General features: G+C 35.8%; 1 protein-coding gene across 1 annotated transcript in view; it reads right to left on the bottom strand.

Moving 5' to 3' along the window:
- LOC125671589 (receptor-type guanylate cyclase Gyc76C-like) overlaps positions 1–13,406 on the bottom strand; it is a 47,404-nt gene extending 33,998 nt beyond the window's left edge. Inside the window, exons 1-2 of the mRNA XM_048907402.2 lie at positions 12,918–13,406; positions 1–312 (exon numbers count right to left, since the gene is read on the bottom strand). The exon at positions 1–312 is cut by the window's left edge and continues 223 nt beyond it. Coding sequence (XP_048763359.2) covers positions 1–161 — 161 coding nt within the window. The 5' untranslated portion in view covers positions 162–312; positions 12,918–13,406. The remainder of the gene's footprint in view (positions 313–12,917) is intronic.
- Between the last annotated feature and the right edge of the window lie 2,773 nt (positions 13,407–16,179).

Genomic DNA, 16,179 nt, shown 5'->3' with positions numbered 1-16,179 from the left:
CCGGAGATTATCCTTCCTTGTCGATTACGGATGAACTTGTCAGTCTTGTCTACTGTTAAGTATCCAACAGTAATATTAGTCTTCTCACAAACAGACACACGGATCACATAGGACAAGGAAATCACATACACAATAAAATCCAGGTAGAACGAAATTTTCATTATTCAGAAATGAAGTTAGAGACGCATAATTTAGATTTAGTTGAGTCATGTTCTGGGAACAAGCTCGGTAACGACTCCGTCTTGAATATGTCTTGTCTTCGGGTATAAATCCAACTTCTTATTGTCAAATATTGATCATAAACTTCTATCCCTGAAAAATATGAGAAGATGAAAATTTACGTTTAAAAAAGTTCATTTCTTTTCCTAACCTAAACATTTGAAGTTGGCTAATGATTGTATAACAAAGAACGTTCCCAATCACTGCAGATGCTGAGCAGCGGGAACACATTAGGTTTTTTCAGAACCATAAACAATACTAACCTTTTGATGCACATATGACCCCTAGTTCTCCTCCAGAAATAGAAAGGGGATTATTTCCTACTTACTGGCAGAAGTAATATGATTAAGAATCGTCAAGTGTCACCACCAATTACCCCTGTACAAAGTCATGATCAACCGTGCTCGACTGGAGTGTTAGAGAAATTTCTGCCAGTCCATCAAATAAAAGCCAACCCCACGGAAACATTTGGATTTTTGTTTTACTCCAAAGGGTTGCAGCTATCAGCTCAGAGCTAAGGATGCCCGTCACTTATATATTGCACTCGTATTTACAGTGTTCTCATTGATTATTAATAAGAATTTGTAGAAATTGACACAAGAAAAGAACATCAACACTTTATTGGGTTTTTTCCTGCATTGTTCCTGTTAACTAATACACTAGAGCAAAAGATCGTCTGGATTTATGTCATAACAGTAGGAACTGAAATTACGAAAACACAGAAAAATACATACTGTCCAGAAACACACCTTTCCCGGGTTTTAAGTCCAAGAATTTCTTTGATGCTAAATATCACATGGTCGTCATTAAATACGTTAAATTCAAGTTGGGAACATGCATGAATTGCACAATATTCACAATTTCACGTTTAGAGAAGAATTTCAAATTATCATAGTTTGAAAATTTGTACTTTTAGTGTTTGCATTCTGAAGCATTGTCAAAATTAATACACACATTGGTAAAGTTGACCTATTTTCCAAACTCTTCGCTGGTGTTTTGCAATCCGTCGTTTGCATGCTACCTCAATACACACTGCATTGATCAGTTTTTCAGGGCTTTAATTCATTCCAAAACTATCGCCAATTATATGAATACGTCGAATAAATGTCAAGATATCTATTCAAAATCTTCGATTTCTATACAGATGAATATCGTCCTTTGAACTTAAATCAGGCTTATCGTTTGAGACGTTAAGTTAGTGCGGCATCTATCTAGAAACAAAAATCAATGGCAGCCTTATAAATCAGAAATTTTTAAAAACTTCCAAGTAATGGTAAAATGAATAAAAGCTAATTAAATGAAGATTTCCGATGATAACTAGCATACCTTAGTTAGTGTGTAGAAAGTTTAAAGTAACTATCCCAAGCAAAAAAATATGTAATTCCCTTGAAATTCACTAAAAATTAAACTTTTATGGGAACATTAATTTCTCGTCTTCTTGCGGGCTGTAAATTTCCTCCTCAACATTTAAGATTCAGAGAGAAATTCGATATCTGAAACTAAGGGCTGCGGAGCAAACTGTCTTTACTTCTCGTTCGTCTGTACAACTGTTGAACGCTGCAATTCATTAGTTTTCTGTTTCTATGCAAAAGCCATCGAACAATTATACATCGTATCTGCATTAAGAATAAGTGGGAATCATGAGAAATACGTATTATAAATTAATTAAGGTGCTTAGTGCTCCCTGTTACTATAACATTTGATTGCAGAATCAAACATAATGTTCGGATTGTAGAAAATATACCGTTTTAAGACTAATGTGCGAAACACTAGGGATTGCATATCTAATCACGCATTAAAGCCCAGCTAGAAATTTGTGTAGCTCAATTGGTAGAATTAACCCAGTTTTGATGATTGAGGAAAAACTCTATTGCTCCTGGTATTTTATAACATGTTTATAAGATCGAGGTGGTACCACCTTCAGAGAGTCACAACCTGGAAAAACAAAAAATTATAAGCACTGCTGAATTTTCCGAAAGCACTGTCATATTTCATTTGTATTGGTTCATGTAGTTAAATTATCTAAAATAAGCTGCAGAGAATCAATAGACTTTGCTTCATTTTTGTAAATTTTCGAGAAAATTACTGTGGCGATCCAAGTCATTGTTTTAAATGTGTAATACTCTCCTATTTATGATCCATATTTCCGAGTATGCATAATCATTTGACTCTATATGTATTCAAAAAGTCAACTGCTTTCCTACTATAATAATACTCACGTTGAAAGATTTCTCGTACCGGCCAGATATGTTGGTCTTTTAATTGTTGGGTTGGTTTTTTGTTGTTTTTTTTTTGTTTTTTTTTTAAATACTTTTAAAAAATAAATAAATACTGATGCATGCAGTTCATTCCAACTCATCCTAGTGAATTTCTACCCCAAAAGTGCGAAACATTCATAAAAAAAAACCTACCCCCAAGAATTGTCCAAAATCCAGAACTCAATTTTGATCCTGCGTTTTGTTATGCGTATCGCATGTTATTGGTCAATTAAATCGATAGCAGTGGTAGATAGAAAATAAAATGCCCAATGACGTATCGCATAATAAAACAGCCTCGGATTTTGACAATTTCTCGAGTTTCTATCTTTCCTTAAATTGTGTAGTATTTTTGGCACACTTTAAATACTTAACACCGTGGGTGTGTAATATGACTACAGAATTTGAAATACTGTATAAAATGATTGGGAGTGTAGGGTTCAGTGACCATGTGCTTGTGATGAGAACTTGTGGAATTCTTGTATCCTGAAATAAACAGAAAAATCTATTTCCGTGCGATCAGGCGTTGTTTCTCCACCACACAAAATACGCAGGGGTGAAATTGCGCGAATGTTCAAACAGCAGTGAATAGATTTGGACGAAAAATCTTCAATTAATTCCATGTAATGAAAGTGAACATTGAAGCAGTATTTTTGCGATTAGGTGGCAGGGAAAAATACTTTTATTGTTGATCATAGTAAACGACTTGGCTGTTTTTTCGTGCTTGAAACTAAATCCAGGGAATACTACCAAATGCCCAGAGAAGTGTAAAACGTATCAAATCGATTGTGTTATTTCAGTTGGTCTGGGTTTTATGAGTGCTTGTTTTGCTTCGTCACTGCACGAAGTTAAAACAAAATACATTGACCGTTATAATTGGGAAAACAGCGTTGCCGTTCGCCTAGACCAGCAAATCACCTGTCGCTCTTTCAATAACATGAGCATCTTTCCTTCATTTCTTAGATAGTGGACACTAGAAATAGCCCCAAGATTTATTGACTTAGAGGATGTTTGCTAGCCCAATGATCTGACCTCATCCCTCAAGTACCCACGTATCGATTAATGTTAGTTTCCTTCAGTATTGTAATCAGATTATTGGTACAAAAATACACGTCTTGATCACAACAATCGACATATGGTCATACATAATGTAAAGCAGTCGTCGTATCCATAAAACTATCACCTTTTGATTAGGAAAAGTAACGGGATACACATCCGTGTGTTCTCTTGTAACTAACATCAAGTTTGAATTGGATTAGTACATGTAACATACGCTCTGGATGTCCTTGAAAGCGAAAGTAGTTTCAAGTTTGACTTTTTCTTTTTACAAAGATTCCTTAGATCTACTGTATATAGTGTCCGGTTACACGTGTCACTATCGAACTAATGGAGCCCTGTTGCTTGATTTTAATCTATATTCATATTTCCTTTCGTAATAACAAAAACAGTAGCTATAGGTTTAATAAGCAAACTATCTGATCAATAAAGGTATGCCTTCTGCAATATATCAGTACTAGTCTGAATGCATAAAACCGAATTAATTCACTTGGTAGATGCTGTGAAAAAAATAAAACTGAATCAATGAATTTTAAGATACAATAGGATTATTATAAAAGCTTTATTAAATGTACGTGTTTGACTCGTCAATGCTTATGCTGTATTAATTACAAAGGACATCATAAAGAATATCACCAATATCTAATTGCGACAACCTTTATCTGTTGGTATTTTCAAGTCAATGATTTTGAAAGTAGATCTGAACATTCTGATATTTTCTAAATGCAGGTCATTCACATTACACCTGCATGATAGCAAAACATCTTCATACGAAACGTTCTCGTGGGGGTCCGGGTTAGAATAGGTACCCTTTGTTTATCGCAAGAGGCGACTAAATGGGGGTAGACCTTCAGATGAGACTGCGAAAACCGAAGTCCTGTGTCACAGCAGGTGTGGCACGATAAAGATCCCTCGCTCCTCAATGGTTATGAGGGTTCAAGCCCAGTATTCCGACGGTTCGATAGTCCGACGGGCCGGTAGTCCGACGGTCCGATAGTCCGACGGTTCAATATTCCGACGGTCCGATAGTCCGACATGTTGACCATCACCAAAAATGTTAATTAATAGAGTTAAAATGTATTCATGTCAGGCATTATTTTAAGGAAATTACCAGAAACCGCCAAAATCGACACGGCCTGATTATAAATTAGACAATCAATTTCTGACCAAAATCATTCAAGTGTGAACTTACGGCGGCGTAGAAAGGCCATATATAAATATATTATTCGTTCGGACTAATTAGCCATTTGTTTGCACGAAATAGAAAATCGTTCGGACAAATTAGCAATTTGTTCGGACGAATTAGCTATTTGATCGGACACATTAGTAATTCGTTCGGACAAATTAGTAATTCGTTCGGACGAATTATGGATTTGTTCGGACGAAATAGACATTCGTTCGGACAAATTAGCCATTTGTTCGGACGAATTAGCAATTTGTTCGGACGAATTTGTTATTACATGTAGCTATAAGGCAACGCCAATGCCGTAGTCAAATACCGTAAAGTGTTGGTAGGAGAGCACAAAACTTAGATTGGGACACATGCTAAAATGGGATTCAATTCCAAAATGTTCCACATAAACGTCATGGAGATGGCGACGGTAACCTACATAATCACCCCAACCCCTGAAATAACAAGCTAAAAATGGTAGGAATCCCTACACCCTGCTCAGTCTTAAAAGTTTGAAGTAGGCCTCATCCCCCCCCCCCCCCCCACGGGCAAAAGTTTATTAAATGAAAATTTTCTGTATAACGGGGCATAACACAATCAATAAGGAAATCAATTTTTGTATGGAACGACAATAATGCAATTATGCGCCAATCAGAGCCTATCTAAGTTTTTCAACGGAAATCTGTATATCCGAATTTTATACCAATTTTATGATATACTTTTCTTTATAGCAAATAATAATTTTTGAACAGAAATTTCTTGCACTAGAATTAAGGGGAGGATGTTATCAAACAACATTTGATATAAAGATGAGGATCTCGTTTGGGGTCCCAGAAGTGTAAGGAGGGGGCACATACATACTCTTGTCTCCACTCCCTACTTTTGAAAGTGTTAAGGGGACACGAGCAGGCGCGTGGCATCGTTTTTGAAAGGGGGAAGCTGGGGGCCAGCCAGAAAGGATTAGTGGGAGGGGGGGGGGCAGCCGAACCAAAAAGAGTTTTAACATGTAAAAAAGAAGAAAGGAAATTTTTTTAAAAAGTGGGGAAGGGATCAGCCCCCCCCCCCCCCCCTCTGTTGCTACGTCCCTGACGAGTATCCGCTGTCAGCCCTTCCTACAAGCCTATAGATATCTGTATATATGTATACCTACATGTATCTACATACATGTAGCTCTCTATAAAGACACGATGAAAATGTTCCTTAAATTCAGCATACATACAGACAGACAGACAGACAGACAGACACACACACAGCGAGTAGGAATGAATGAACCCACGGGTGATGGAGAAAGGAACGAAGCGTAATCAACCGTGTGCTTCCGACGATGCCGAAATATATACATGTAGATGTAGGTGGGTACCTGTAAAGTGCGAAACGAAACGAAATCTACCGAAACGAAAACCCACCGAAATGAAATGAAACAGATTGTATAACCGAACTCTTTTATTAGAAATGGTATCTTGTGCCCCTGTGAAAATTACCACATATAAATAAAATTCGCTTCCCCTTTGATATAGGCTTTCAGCTTGACTGATACACAGTTTTAAAAGCTGGAAAGGGGGGGGGGGGTGAGTAAGCAAAATGTACATATCCGAAGTTGATTAAATAACATGTGCAATTAGTTTCAGATCAATAAATTTCAGAACGGAGAGTTACAGTCTCAGAGGTCTGGCGAAACACACTAAACAAGGGGTGGGGTCGCTGGCGTTGGATCCGCTTTTGGGTATAAATACATTGTTTTAAGAAACTGGTGTCTGAGAAATTTGAAAGCAGGAAGAGCTCTTAACCTTTTATTTTATCTCTAACTGCTGAGGTGCGAGTACTTTCAATAATGTAAAAAGTTAGATAGTATACCATATTATATGAATGCAATTCGGTAAAATATATATGTGTGTGTTATTAAAAATTATTATTGATATGTAGTGAGTCTAAATATAACTCTATACATTTGTTTTGTTGCTAGGACGGGGAATTGAAAACGGGACGGAAAACAGAATTTTTTATGCAATAATATCAGGAGGAGGTCAGCATTTTGTAAACTCAAAAGGCTTATGAACAAGGGAAGCAGAAATTACAAAGAGAACGGGAGGACATACTCAGAATCCACCGTTTGATATACTACATACAAATACACAACATCCACATGTATACATAGATTTGTCTTTAGAGCAAAAAATACTGAAACGTGTATTTATGCCGAACTGTAACCCTCTGTTCTGAAATTTATGGATCCGAAACTAATTGCACAGGGTATTCAATCAACTTCAGATATGAACTTTGTGCTTACTCACCCTCTTCCAACTTTTAAAACTTTGTATCTGTCAAGCCGAAAACTTACCACAATGGGGAGGCAAATTTTATTTATATGTGGTAACTTTAACAGGGGCTTAAGATACCATTTTTAATTATTATAATTAATAGAGTTCGGTTATACACCATTTTTAATTATTATAATTAATAGAGTTCGGTTATACAATCTGTTTCGTTTCGTTTCGGTGGGTTTCGTTTCGTTTTGGTGGGTTACGTTTCGGTAGATTTCGTTTCGCACTTTACAGGTACCCGATGTAGGTCGAACCCGTTCAAAGTTTTCCCACTGTGCGATGTTTTGCTCTTGTGACGTAAAAAATCGCTCTGGCACACGGCACTTAATCCTGTTTTCTGCTGCCTATTACATAGCGATCTCTTATATATGTGGCCACAAATTATCGGAGTTTCGGACTCTCGGACTACCGTACCGTCGGACTATCGGAGTGTCGGACTATCAGACCGTCGGACTACCGAACCGTCGGACTATCGGACCGTCAGAATACTGGGCGGTCACCGGTTATGAGAGCCGAGCATAGGCCTACATATTTGCAGTCTTTCGCCGGCAATGGTGACGTCTTGAAATATAAATGAAAGATTCTCGAGACAGATGTTAAATAATATACAATCGATCAATCATACGAAACGACAATGTACTTTACTTGCAAATCCATGTCATATCCCCATATCCCTTTATTGGTATTATAAAACAAGATGTGTTGTAAAACAATGTCCCCGTGTGGCTAAACTCCTGAAAGGGAGTTCTTGCAACAAGGTCTACACGTGTAAAATATAAAAGCTTTAGCACTTATTCTTTAACTGTTATGGAAAAGGTTAAAGTTTTTCAAAAGTAGGCCAATGTTCAAGGCCATGAGGTCGAAAATTTAGCTACTAAAGGAAGGTGTTTTAAAAGGAATATACATGTGAAATATGAGAGCCCTTTCACACACCATTGAAAAGTTATGGCCAAGGTTAAAGTTTTTGCGGACAAGCACACAGATGAACAGAATGAAATTCTTTTCCATTGGTCAAATATTATCCCCAATATCTGGTGCATCAGTTCTCTACGCCAATCCTATTTACAACTAGAATACATTTCTGATTGGCTGATTGTCTACACAGATCAATCTGATTTGATCCGCTCTGGTAATATCATGTCGCTATGAGGTCTCGAGGGCATAATATTACCAGAGCGGATCAAAGATTTAATTTTAATCCGATTGCTACGCGGATTTTAGTGTAAAAATAAAATTAGGAATATGAATGGATAAAGATCATTCAAATATCACTTAAGAGACAGCTAGGTTCAACACTAGCCATGTCTGTCCTTGAAATCCCAACATTCTTTTTGTTTTCTCCGAAAATCAGTAATTTCCATGTTGAAACACTTGTAGACAGACGATAATGTGAAAATGATCGTTTCCGGAACTGATCCACCCCCCCCCCCTCCTATAGATACGCACACATATTATGACGTCACAAAGGTTTCAAATTTTGGGCCATTTCCATCAGTTGAAAGAATAAAAGCATTAATCAAAACTAGCTTCGTTTTTTTTTTGACAACATGGAGTTGTCAACAAATGTACCTCTATTCATAATCAACGCAACATGCGACTTATATTTTCTTAGTCAAACAGAGGCTGAAAATAGCCATTTTTGGTGAGTATTTCATGTACATGTATCTATGATCCAAAGATACAATCTGCTATGTATATATCATCTATCTAACGATGTCATATTCTAGTTTTTTAATTCACTGGGTGGATGTAAATACAACGAGAAGCCCACAGGTCTTATCGGTCACCTGAGTACTAGTGAAAAACTATCACTACTCCCACAGGCCTTATCGGTCACCTGAGTACTAGTGAAAAATTATCACTACTCCCACAGGCCTTATCGGTCACCTGAATACTAGTGAAAAATTATCACTACTCCCACAGGCCTTATCGGTCACCTGAGTACTAGTGAAAAATTATCACTACTACCAAGGGCTATGAGATCTAGAAAAAAATTCCTGTTCTGAATATCCAGTCTTAATTTTAACATTCAGCAAAAGTATAAAACAAGATGTTTTCTTACAACTTCAATACCCTCATAAGTGCATACACTGATGAAAGACTTCACATAATATAATAGATGTATTAACATTAAAAGATATGACTAGTTTGGACCCATCCTAGAGTAAAAACCCTGGGTTGTGAAATTCACCATTTTTGTACATCTTTTTCTGCTATTCCTTAGTATGCATTTAGATTTCAAACAGTATCAGCAAACTTACACATAAACACTATATACTAAGTTTGAACCCACCCTGGGGTCAAAACCCCTGCCCCGAGGATCATGAAATTTACAATTGTGGTAGAAGCTTTCCTGCTTTACATCTTAATGCATTTAGTTTTTCTTAAACATGTTTGGTTCTAGAGAAGATTTTTGAAAATTGGTCAATTTTGGGCAGATTTTGCCCCACCTCTAAGGTCCCAGGGGTGCAGAAATCCTGAAATTTACAAATTATATCCCTCTTGTCCCAAAGATGCTTCATACCAAATTTGAAAATAATTGAATTGGTAGTTATCAAGAAGTTAAAAATATCTATTGTTCACACATTTAATAACTGACCATTGTGCCCAACCCTGATTCTAAGACCCCTACCCCTGGGTTCATCAAATTTACAATTTTGGTAAAGGACTACCTGCTCTTTCTAAATATCCATTTAGTTTCAATTTAGTATCAATAGTACTAAAGAAGATGTTATCTAAGTGTTTTACACATAAACACTATATACCAAGTTTGACCCCACTCTGGGGTCAGAACCCCTACCCCGGGGATAAAGAATCTTACAATTTCGGTAGAGGCCTTCCTACTCTACATCACCGTGCATTTAGTTTTTCTTACACATGTGCGGTTCTTGAGAAGAAGATTTTTGAAAATTGGTCAATATTTGGCAGTTTTTGCCCCGCCCCTAAGGCCTCAGGGGTGCAGGAGTCCTGAAATTTACATTTATGTCCTCTTTGTCCCAAAGATGCTTCATACCAAACTTGAAAAGAATTGGACTGGAAGTTATCAAGAAGTTAAAAATGTTCAATTGTTAACGCACGACGGACGACAACCAATTGCAATAGGTCACCTGAAAAGTACAATAATTATGACAACTAGTTGTCATATTATAAGTTTTGTATTTATACCAATCTAGTAAATTCAAACATTACAAAATGATAGACATATCATGTCGTTTTGAATTACAATAAGAGTTTGAGCCAAATCTGACTCTTCTTGAACTTTGTTCTTTTAAAAGAAAAATTGTAACATGCACTGCCTCCATTTTAATTCTGATAAACAAATATACTACTGTTTGTATACCTACAATAGACTTTGTTTTGTTCTGTCATTACCAGCGAGAATATATATGATGGCAATAAGAAGACACGCGAACTGGTCGTCAAATGTGGATATAGAATAAGATATCACATTAGTGCTAAGATCTGAAAATAACTGTTGATTGAATGTTACACGTATCTTTAACAGCGACAAACAGAAGAAAAATATTGAACGTTTCTGGATGAAATCGTTATAACAAGTGCCTCAAACGTAACCCCTTCCCTTGTCAGAAGACATTGTACAATACGCTCATCGTAACACTCATCGTAGCACTCATCATACTGTAGATTGCTCATTTTACGCGAGTACTTAATATCGCGTAGACGTTAAACCACTAGAACATGAATTAGCGAGTGGACAGTTGATCAAGAGTTTTTACATGAATAAAAATGAGTAATCTAATTTCACGAGTGCTGCATCTTGCTAAAATACACGATAATAAATTCCTCGCGTATATTTAGAAATCTACAGTATTCGACACACTCATTACGTACATACAAGTGTCCGTATGATCAATTCATAAAAATATTCTTGAATAGACCCTCTTTTAAAGTATATACTTGTACGGCTATTACAAAGAGGCAGGTGAAGTGCGTATTTGTTTGGGTGTATAATAATCAACTCGTACTTAGTATGCAGATCAGGTAAAGATGATTCATATTTTACCCTGGAAATTTTCAATTAAGGTAACTTGAACCTGGGGCCTACGCATAAAACCATGCAAACACAATGTAGGCAACGTACACCCTAAAACTTGTGATTTTGTTGAACGACGCCATTTGCTTTCAATTTGGAATGTGGTGGCATTATAAAATAAAGCAGACTCAAAATTAAAGAATTTCTTCTCAAATGGAATTGCGAACGTTAAAACTTATAACACGTATCTAAAATATAAATACATTTAACAGTGCTCTTTTTCAGGTGGTCTCAACCTAAGATGACATAACCGGTTTGAGCAAATTTATTAAAGTTAGATGAACATACAGTTTCTCGTCTAGCACTGATGTAGTACAAGTGATGTAACCAGCCGATGATGTGGTCTTGAAAGGCTATTGAGAAACGCAGTGGCAATTGTAATTTTATCCCTAGGACACTTGACATTCTAACATTATTTTAACTTCATTATATAACAATGATATTTCTGTCCATGAGAAAAACGATTTAATTGAAATTAAGGATCTTATTTGAATATAACTTGGCACCTTCATTAATATATTAATCTCTGAACGCGCGACATTGTTATCCAAGCCTAATCGGTTTGTCGCATTAATGTGTAAATACAGGAGCGTACAAAGTGAATGTAAATCCTATAATATAAAGCATTCTTAAATCGGCTGTCTTTTTACTACTAATTGCGTGATAATGAATGGGTCTTTGGTATGTATTTAGTTTAATGGCAGTAAATAAAGTGGGTCACTGGATGCAGAACAGATCGTTTGTAACCTCATTATCGTCGGACACCCAAAAGAAACATATTTCTCTGTTACAAAACTTGACAGCCACGATGTTAGTTTTTTTTTTTTTTAAACAATGATTATTAGGTGAAAACTTCTGAAAAACTCTATACCGATCTTTGTTACAAAGAAGGAATTCAAAATCGTTATAAAGATTTTCAAAAGTTTCAGACGGTGCGTAAAACTATTCATATCTAATAATACATGTAAGAAGGTTTGATCCCTCCTCTGTAAATCTTATGTAAGTTGCAGGACATTCAATGAAGATTTTAGCTTTGTTAGGGTGTTTCTGGGTCATGGATCTTAATTCATAAGATTTCAGTGGCAGGTGCAAAGAATCATTATTCTGAGGATATATAAACATTTGTCAAACAAATCCTCGTCTGCCTTCCACATAACTCGCCCTAACAGCAACCTTGATAAGATTTTCTCAATCTAATAATAATATAACTCGTCCCTCGCTTACTAAAAGTTTGAATCTATTTGAGAGATTGCTTTCAAAATGTTTCTATCCGCTGCCAATTACGGAAGCTTTAACAAGATGGAGACCATTAACTATAACTCTGTGCAACAAATGTTTGTGAAAGGAAAGCAGGAAAAAGACTTTTTGTTCAGGGAGTATTCAGGTATATAATTAAGGCGTGTTAGCCACTATTCTATCAACGAACTAAGTCAACTGGTATACATGAACCTTACGGGGGAAAATGTTGACAATTTTTAATATACTGCATGGGTACATGTATGTGTAAAGACAACGGAGTACACACTTTGTGAACTACAACAAAGTACAACATGATATTTTCTGTTAATGAATGAATCTAGATGTGAATTGAGCACGTACAATATTTACGACATTATATAAAAAACGTACGCATCCATTGAGTACCATTACATATACAAAGCAATTTCCAAAAATTTACACTTCTTGCAGATATAGACTTAACGTTTCAAATATTCGTTTCGTGGAATGTTTCATTGAATGTATCCTTAACAACTTGACTAGTTTATGCAGATACGTATCAGCAAAACTTAGAATGTGCGTAGATAATAAATACTTTTTACAATATTCTATAGAAAACTAACCTGAAATGCCGTCCAATGTTCCCAACAGAAAACTGAGGCACTGTCACAACATTGCCTTCAAGCTTGGTCCCTCCGATAAAATCTCGATCTTTCCGTATTGCAGCAAAGAGATTTAATGCTTTGCGTATTGAAATGATTCCAATAATCAAGTTTAAATACTAATTGCTGTACATCAGATTTTCCCTAAATATAACCTCGCCGTCTTATTCAATCTTACCGGCAAGTTTGTAGGGTTTGACAAAGCGTACCCATATAGCATGACTGGTGTTGAATAGGACCTAACACGACCTTTGGAATTCTTATGACAACCAGGTCCGATCTGTGCGATGTCATATTTCAATGCATTGTGTCTCTTTATAGGTTGATGGGACAGATATTATTGAACATTGTCTAAATTCTGACTAATTAAAGATGCGTAGAGCATGTGTTGTGAAAAAAATGCTCTGTCCAAGTTTAACGCCTTTTAAATGATAGGGCTAAAAATAGAAATATCTGATCATTTGATATCTCATGCGAACCAAACAGGAAAGAGAGGGTAATATTTCTACTAGTAGAATACTATCAATAGACAATAATGCATATGACGAGACCCGTAAAACACTGCGGTGAGACAAAGACATGGGGGTACGGCGGGCAATCAACAATAGCAGAATTATAACGTTTTATCGATGTATCGATATGAACGTACGTACCAGTCGATGGATAATGTGGAGAGAGAGAGAGAGAGAGAGAGAGAGAGAAGAGAGAGAATGTCTTCATGAATATTCTACACAAGTGTTCATATTATTCTGAATCTTGCCTTTTGAATGTAAGGTTTCATTTTATTCGTTTTGTCTTTCATACAACGCTCGATGATGAAATACCTTTTACATGTATATAATTGTAAATTTTGCCTTAGATTGATAAGGCGTCCTTCGTGTACCTTGTATTGATGCTTTGATTTGAAATTGGCGAAAAATGAAGATTTCCAGACCACTCAGCTTACTTACAGGGTATTCAATTGTCAATAATACTTGAACTTTTTTTTTTAGATTATGTTTACCGATGCTCCGTGAGATGTAAATAGTAATTTACGAGACTTTTTGTGAAGACTACTAGAAGTAAAGAGAACGTAGAATAAAAACACTAAAGACAACTACGCATTTGTTTAGAAGAATATCGACTGAACATTATTAATGTGTGTATATATACATGTGTATGCTTTTTCTGAAAATCATTTTTGTAGTTCCTTCGATTATTGTGTACCTATAATCTTTAGATTAAAGACAGGAAAATAGCATATTAAAGTTCATTTTTATAAAAGCATGTTAAACATTTCCCACCTGAATATCTCAAAAGGAAATCATATATCTTTGATCATTAACAACTGGAATTTCAGATAATATTAAATCGTCTTAATTGTCAGAATTTAGATCTACTCTATTACTGTTAAACCTCATTTAATGACATCTCTAAACTTCATTCAATGGCAGAAAGATAAAATTGCTTATGATTCCTGAGAGGTGTAGTGTTGAGTAATTTTCTAGGCCATTAACATGCGTATCGGGGTACATCCATTTTATGCCTTTAATGCTAATTAGCGAATTTAAAGGGTTGGGACATATTTCATTTCAAAACTTCTAGATATGCACCAACCCCTGCATTTCATTCAATGAAAGTCAAATCAACTTACAATGATATTTCATGAAGATTTTGTTTATAATTTCTTACAGCTAAAATAATCATTATTGAACAGTTCTCCGTATTTAAGAAATGCTCCTCTGACTGGGATTTTCTATACATTTTGTCTATACATGATTTCAGCTTCTCCATCGTCAACTTCCCATATTTATGTAGCAATATTCCATTATCACCTGCATATGGTGTTTATATCTCTAAACTGATTCGATACGCAAGAGCTTGTTCTGTATATGATCAGTTTTTAAATCGAGGTAGGCTACTAACAAACAAGTTGATGTTACAGGGGTTTCAACAGTCTCGTTTAAAGTCAGCATTTCGCAAATTCTATGGTCGTTATTATAACAATCTAGTTTGCCAATACAACCTATCATTGGGTCAAATGCTGTCTGACTCGTTTCATACCGATTGTTAGACCGTTCTTAACGCACTGGTTTTGACTACGGATTACTCTGTTTACCTGATCAAGATATAGGGCTCACGGGGTGTGTGACCGGACGACAGGATGCTTACTCCTCATAGGCACCTGATCCCACCTCTGGTACATGTATATCCAGGGGTCCGTGTTTGCCAAACTCTCTATTTTGTATTGCTTATAGGAGTTATGAAATTGATCACTGTTCGTTATCTTTACCTTCCATGCATCATTTTCAAAGAGACTTTTTCCAATCTATCTTATAGACTCTTGACACATTACTCACAGATAAAAAAAACACTTTTTGTACAATAATTATACGTTATGTATATAAAAAGTCACTCAGAGTATTTGCATCATAGGGTACCTATATGTAAAATTCTGAAATATCCATTATTAAGTCGAAAAAGGGTGCAATAATTCTATTTATTATATAGCTAATAAATAGTCGTTTATAAAATCTGCGTAAAATCTAGAGAATATTAGCGTCCAATATCCTGAGAATTTATTGAACGCTAACTTTGCATTGCGTAAATTGTGTGCGCCCGAAACATTCCGAGTATGAGCGTTCAATATTGACGTTACCGTAACGACGTAAACAAGCCAAAGTGACGGACGACGGTCCTCCGAATCTGACAGAGCCGGTATTTGATATCATATTCATTTATTTAAACAAAATGTTCTACTGTACATAAAGCATGATGTCCCCATTCACAAAATCTGTTTGCTTCATGCATTAATGCATGCTAATATTGCACACCTTCACCTAGTAGTTATTACCAATGTTGATGAATTCTCGTCTATTTTAGAGTATTTTGAGTGAAAATGGATATAATTTTATAACTAATGTAAAATACTTTAGCTATATAATAAAAGGGTTATTGAACTTATATTGGTAAATATTAGCACTCGTTGGCTGTCAAAATGCACTCGCAAGCTCGTGCATTTTCACAGCCAACTCGTGCCAATATTCACCAATATAAGTTTAATGACCCTATGATACTGAACTGTTATATGCCAAAGATAGGAAACTATATTTACTAATGTTGTGTTGCATTACAAGAAGCCATTGAAATAGCAGAAACTCAATGCTGAACTTATTACTATACAAGAGCTTTCAACACTAAATGATATACAAAAAATATCCCATCCCTTCTTTTATGAAACTAA

The sequence above is a fragment of the Ostrea edulis genome, chromosome 4, assembly GCF_947568905.1.
Source record: "Ostrea edulis chromosome 4, xbOstEdul1.1, whole genome shotgun sequence".
NCBI lineage: Eukaryota > Metazoa > Mollusca > Bivalvia > Ostreida > Ostreidae > Ostrea > Ostrea edulis.
This window is presented reverse-complemented; position numbering and strand designations above follow the sequence as displayed.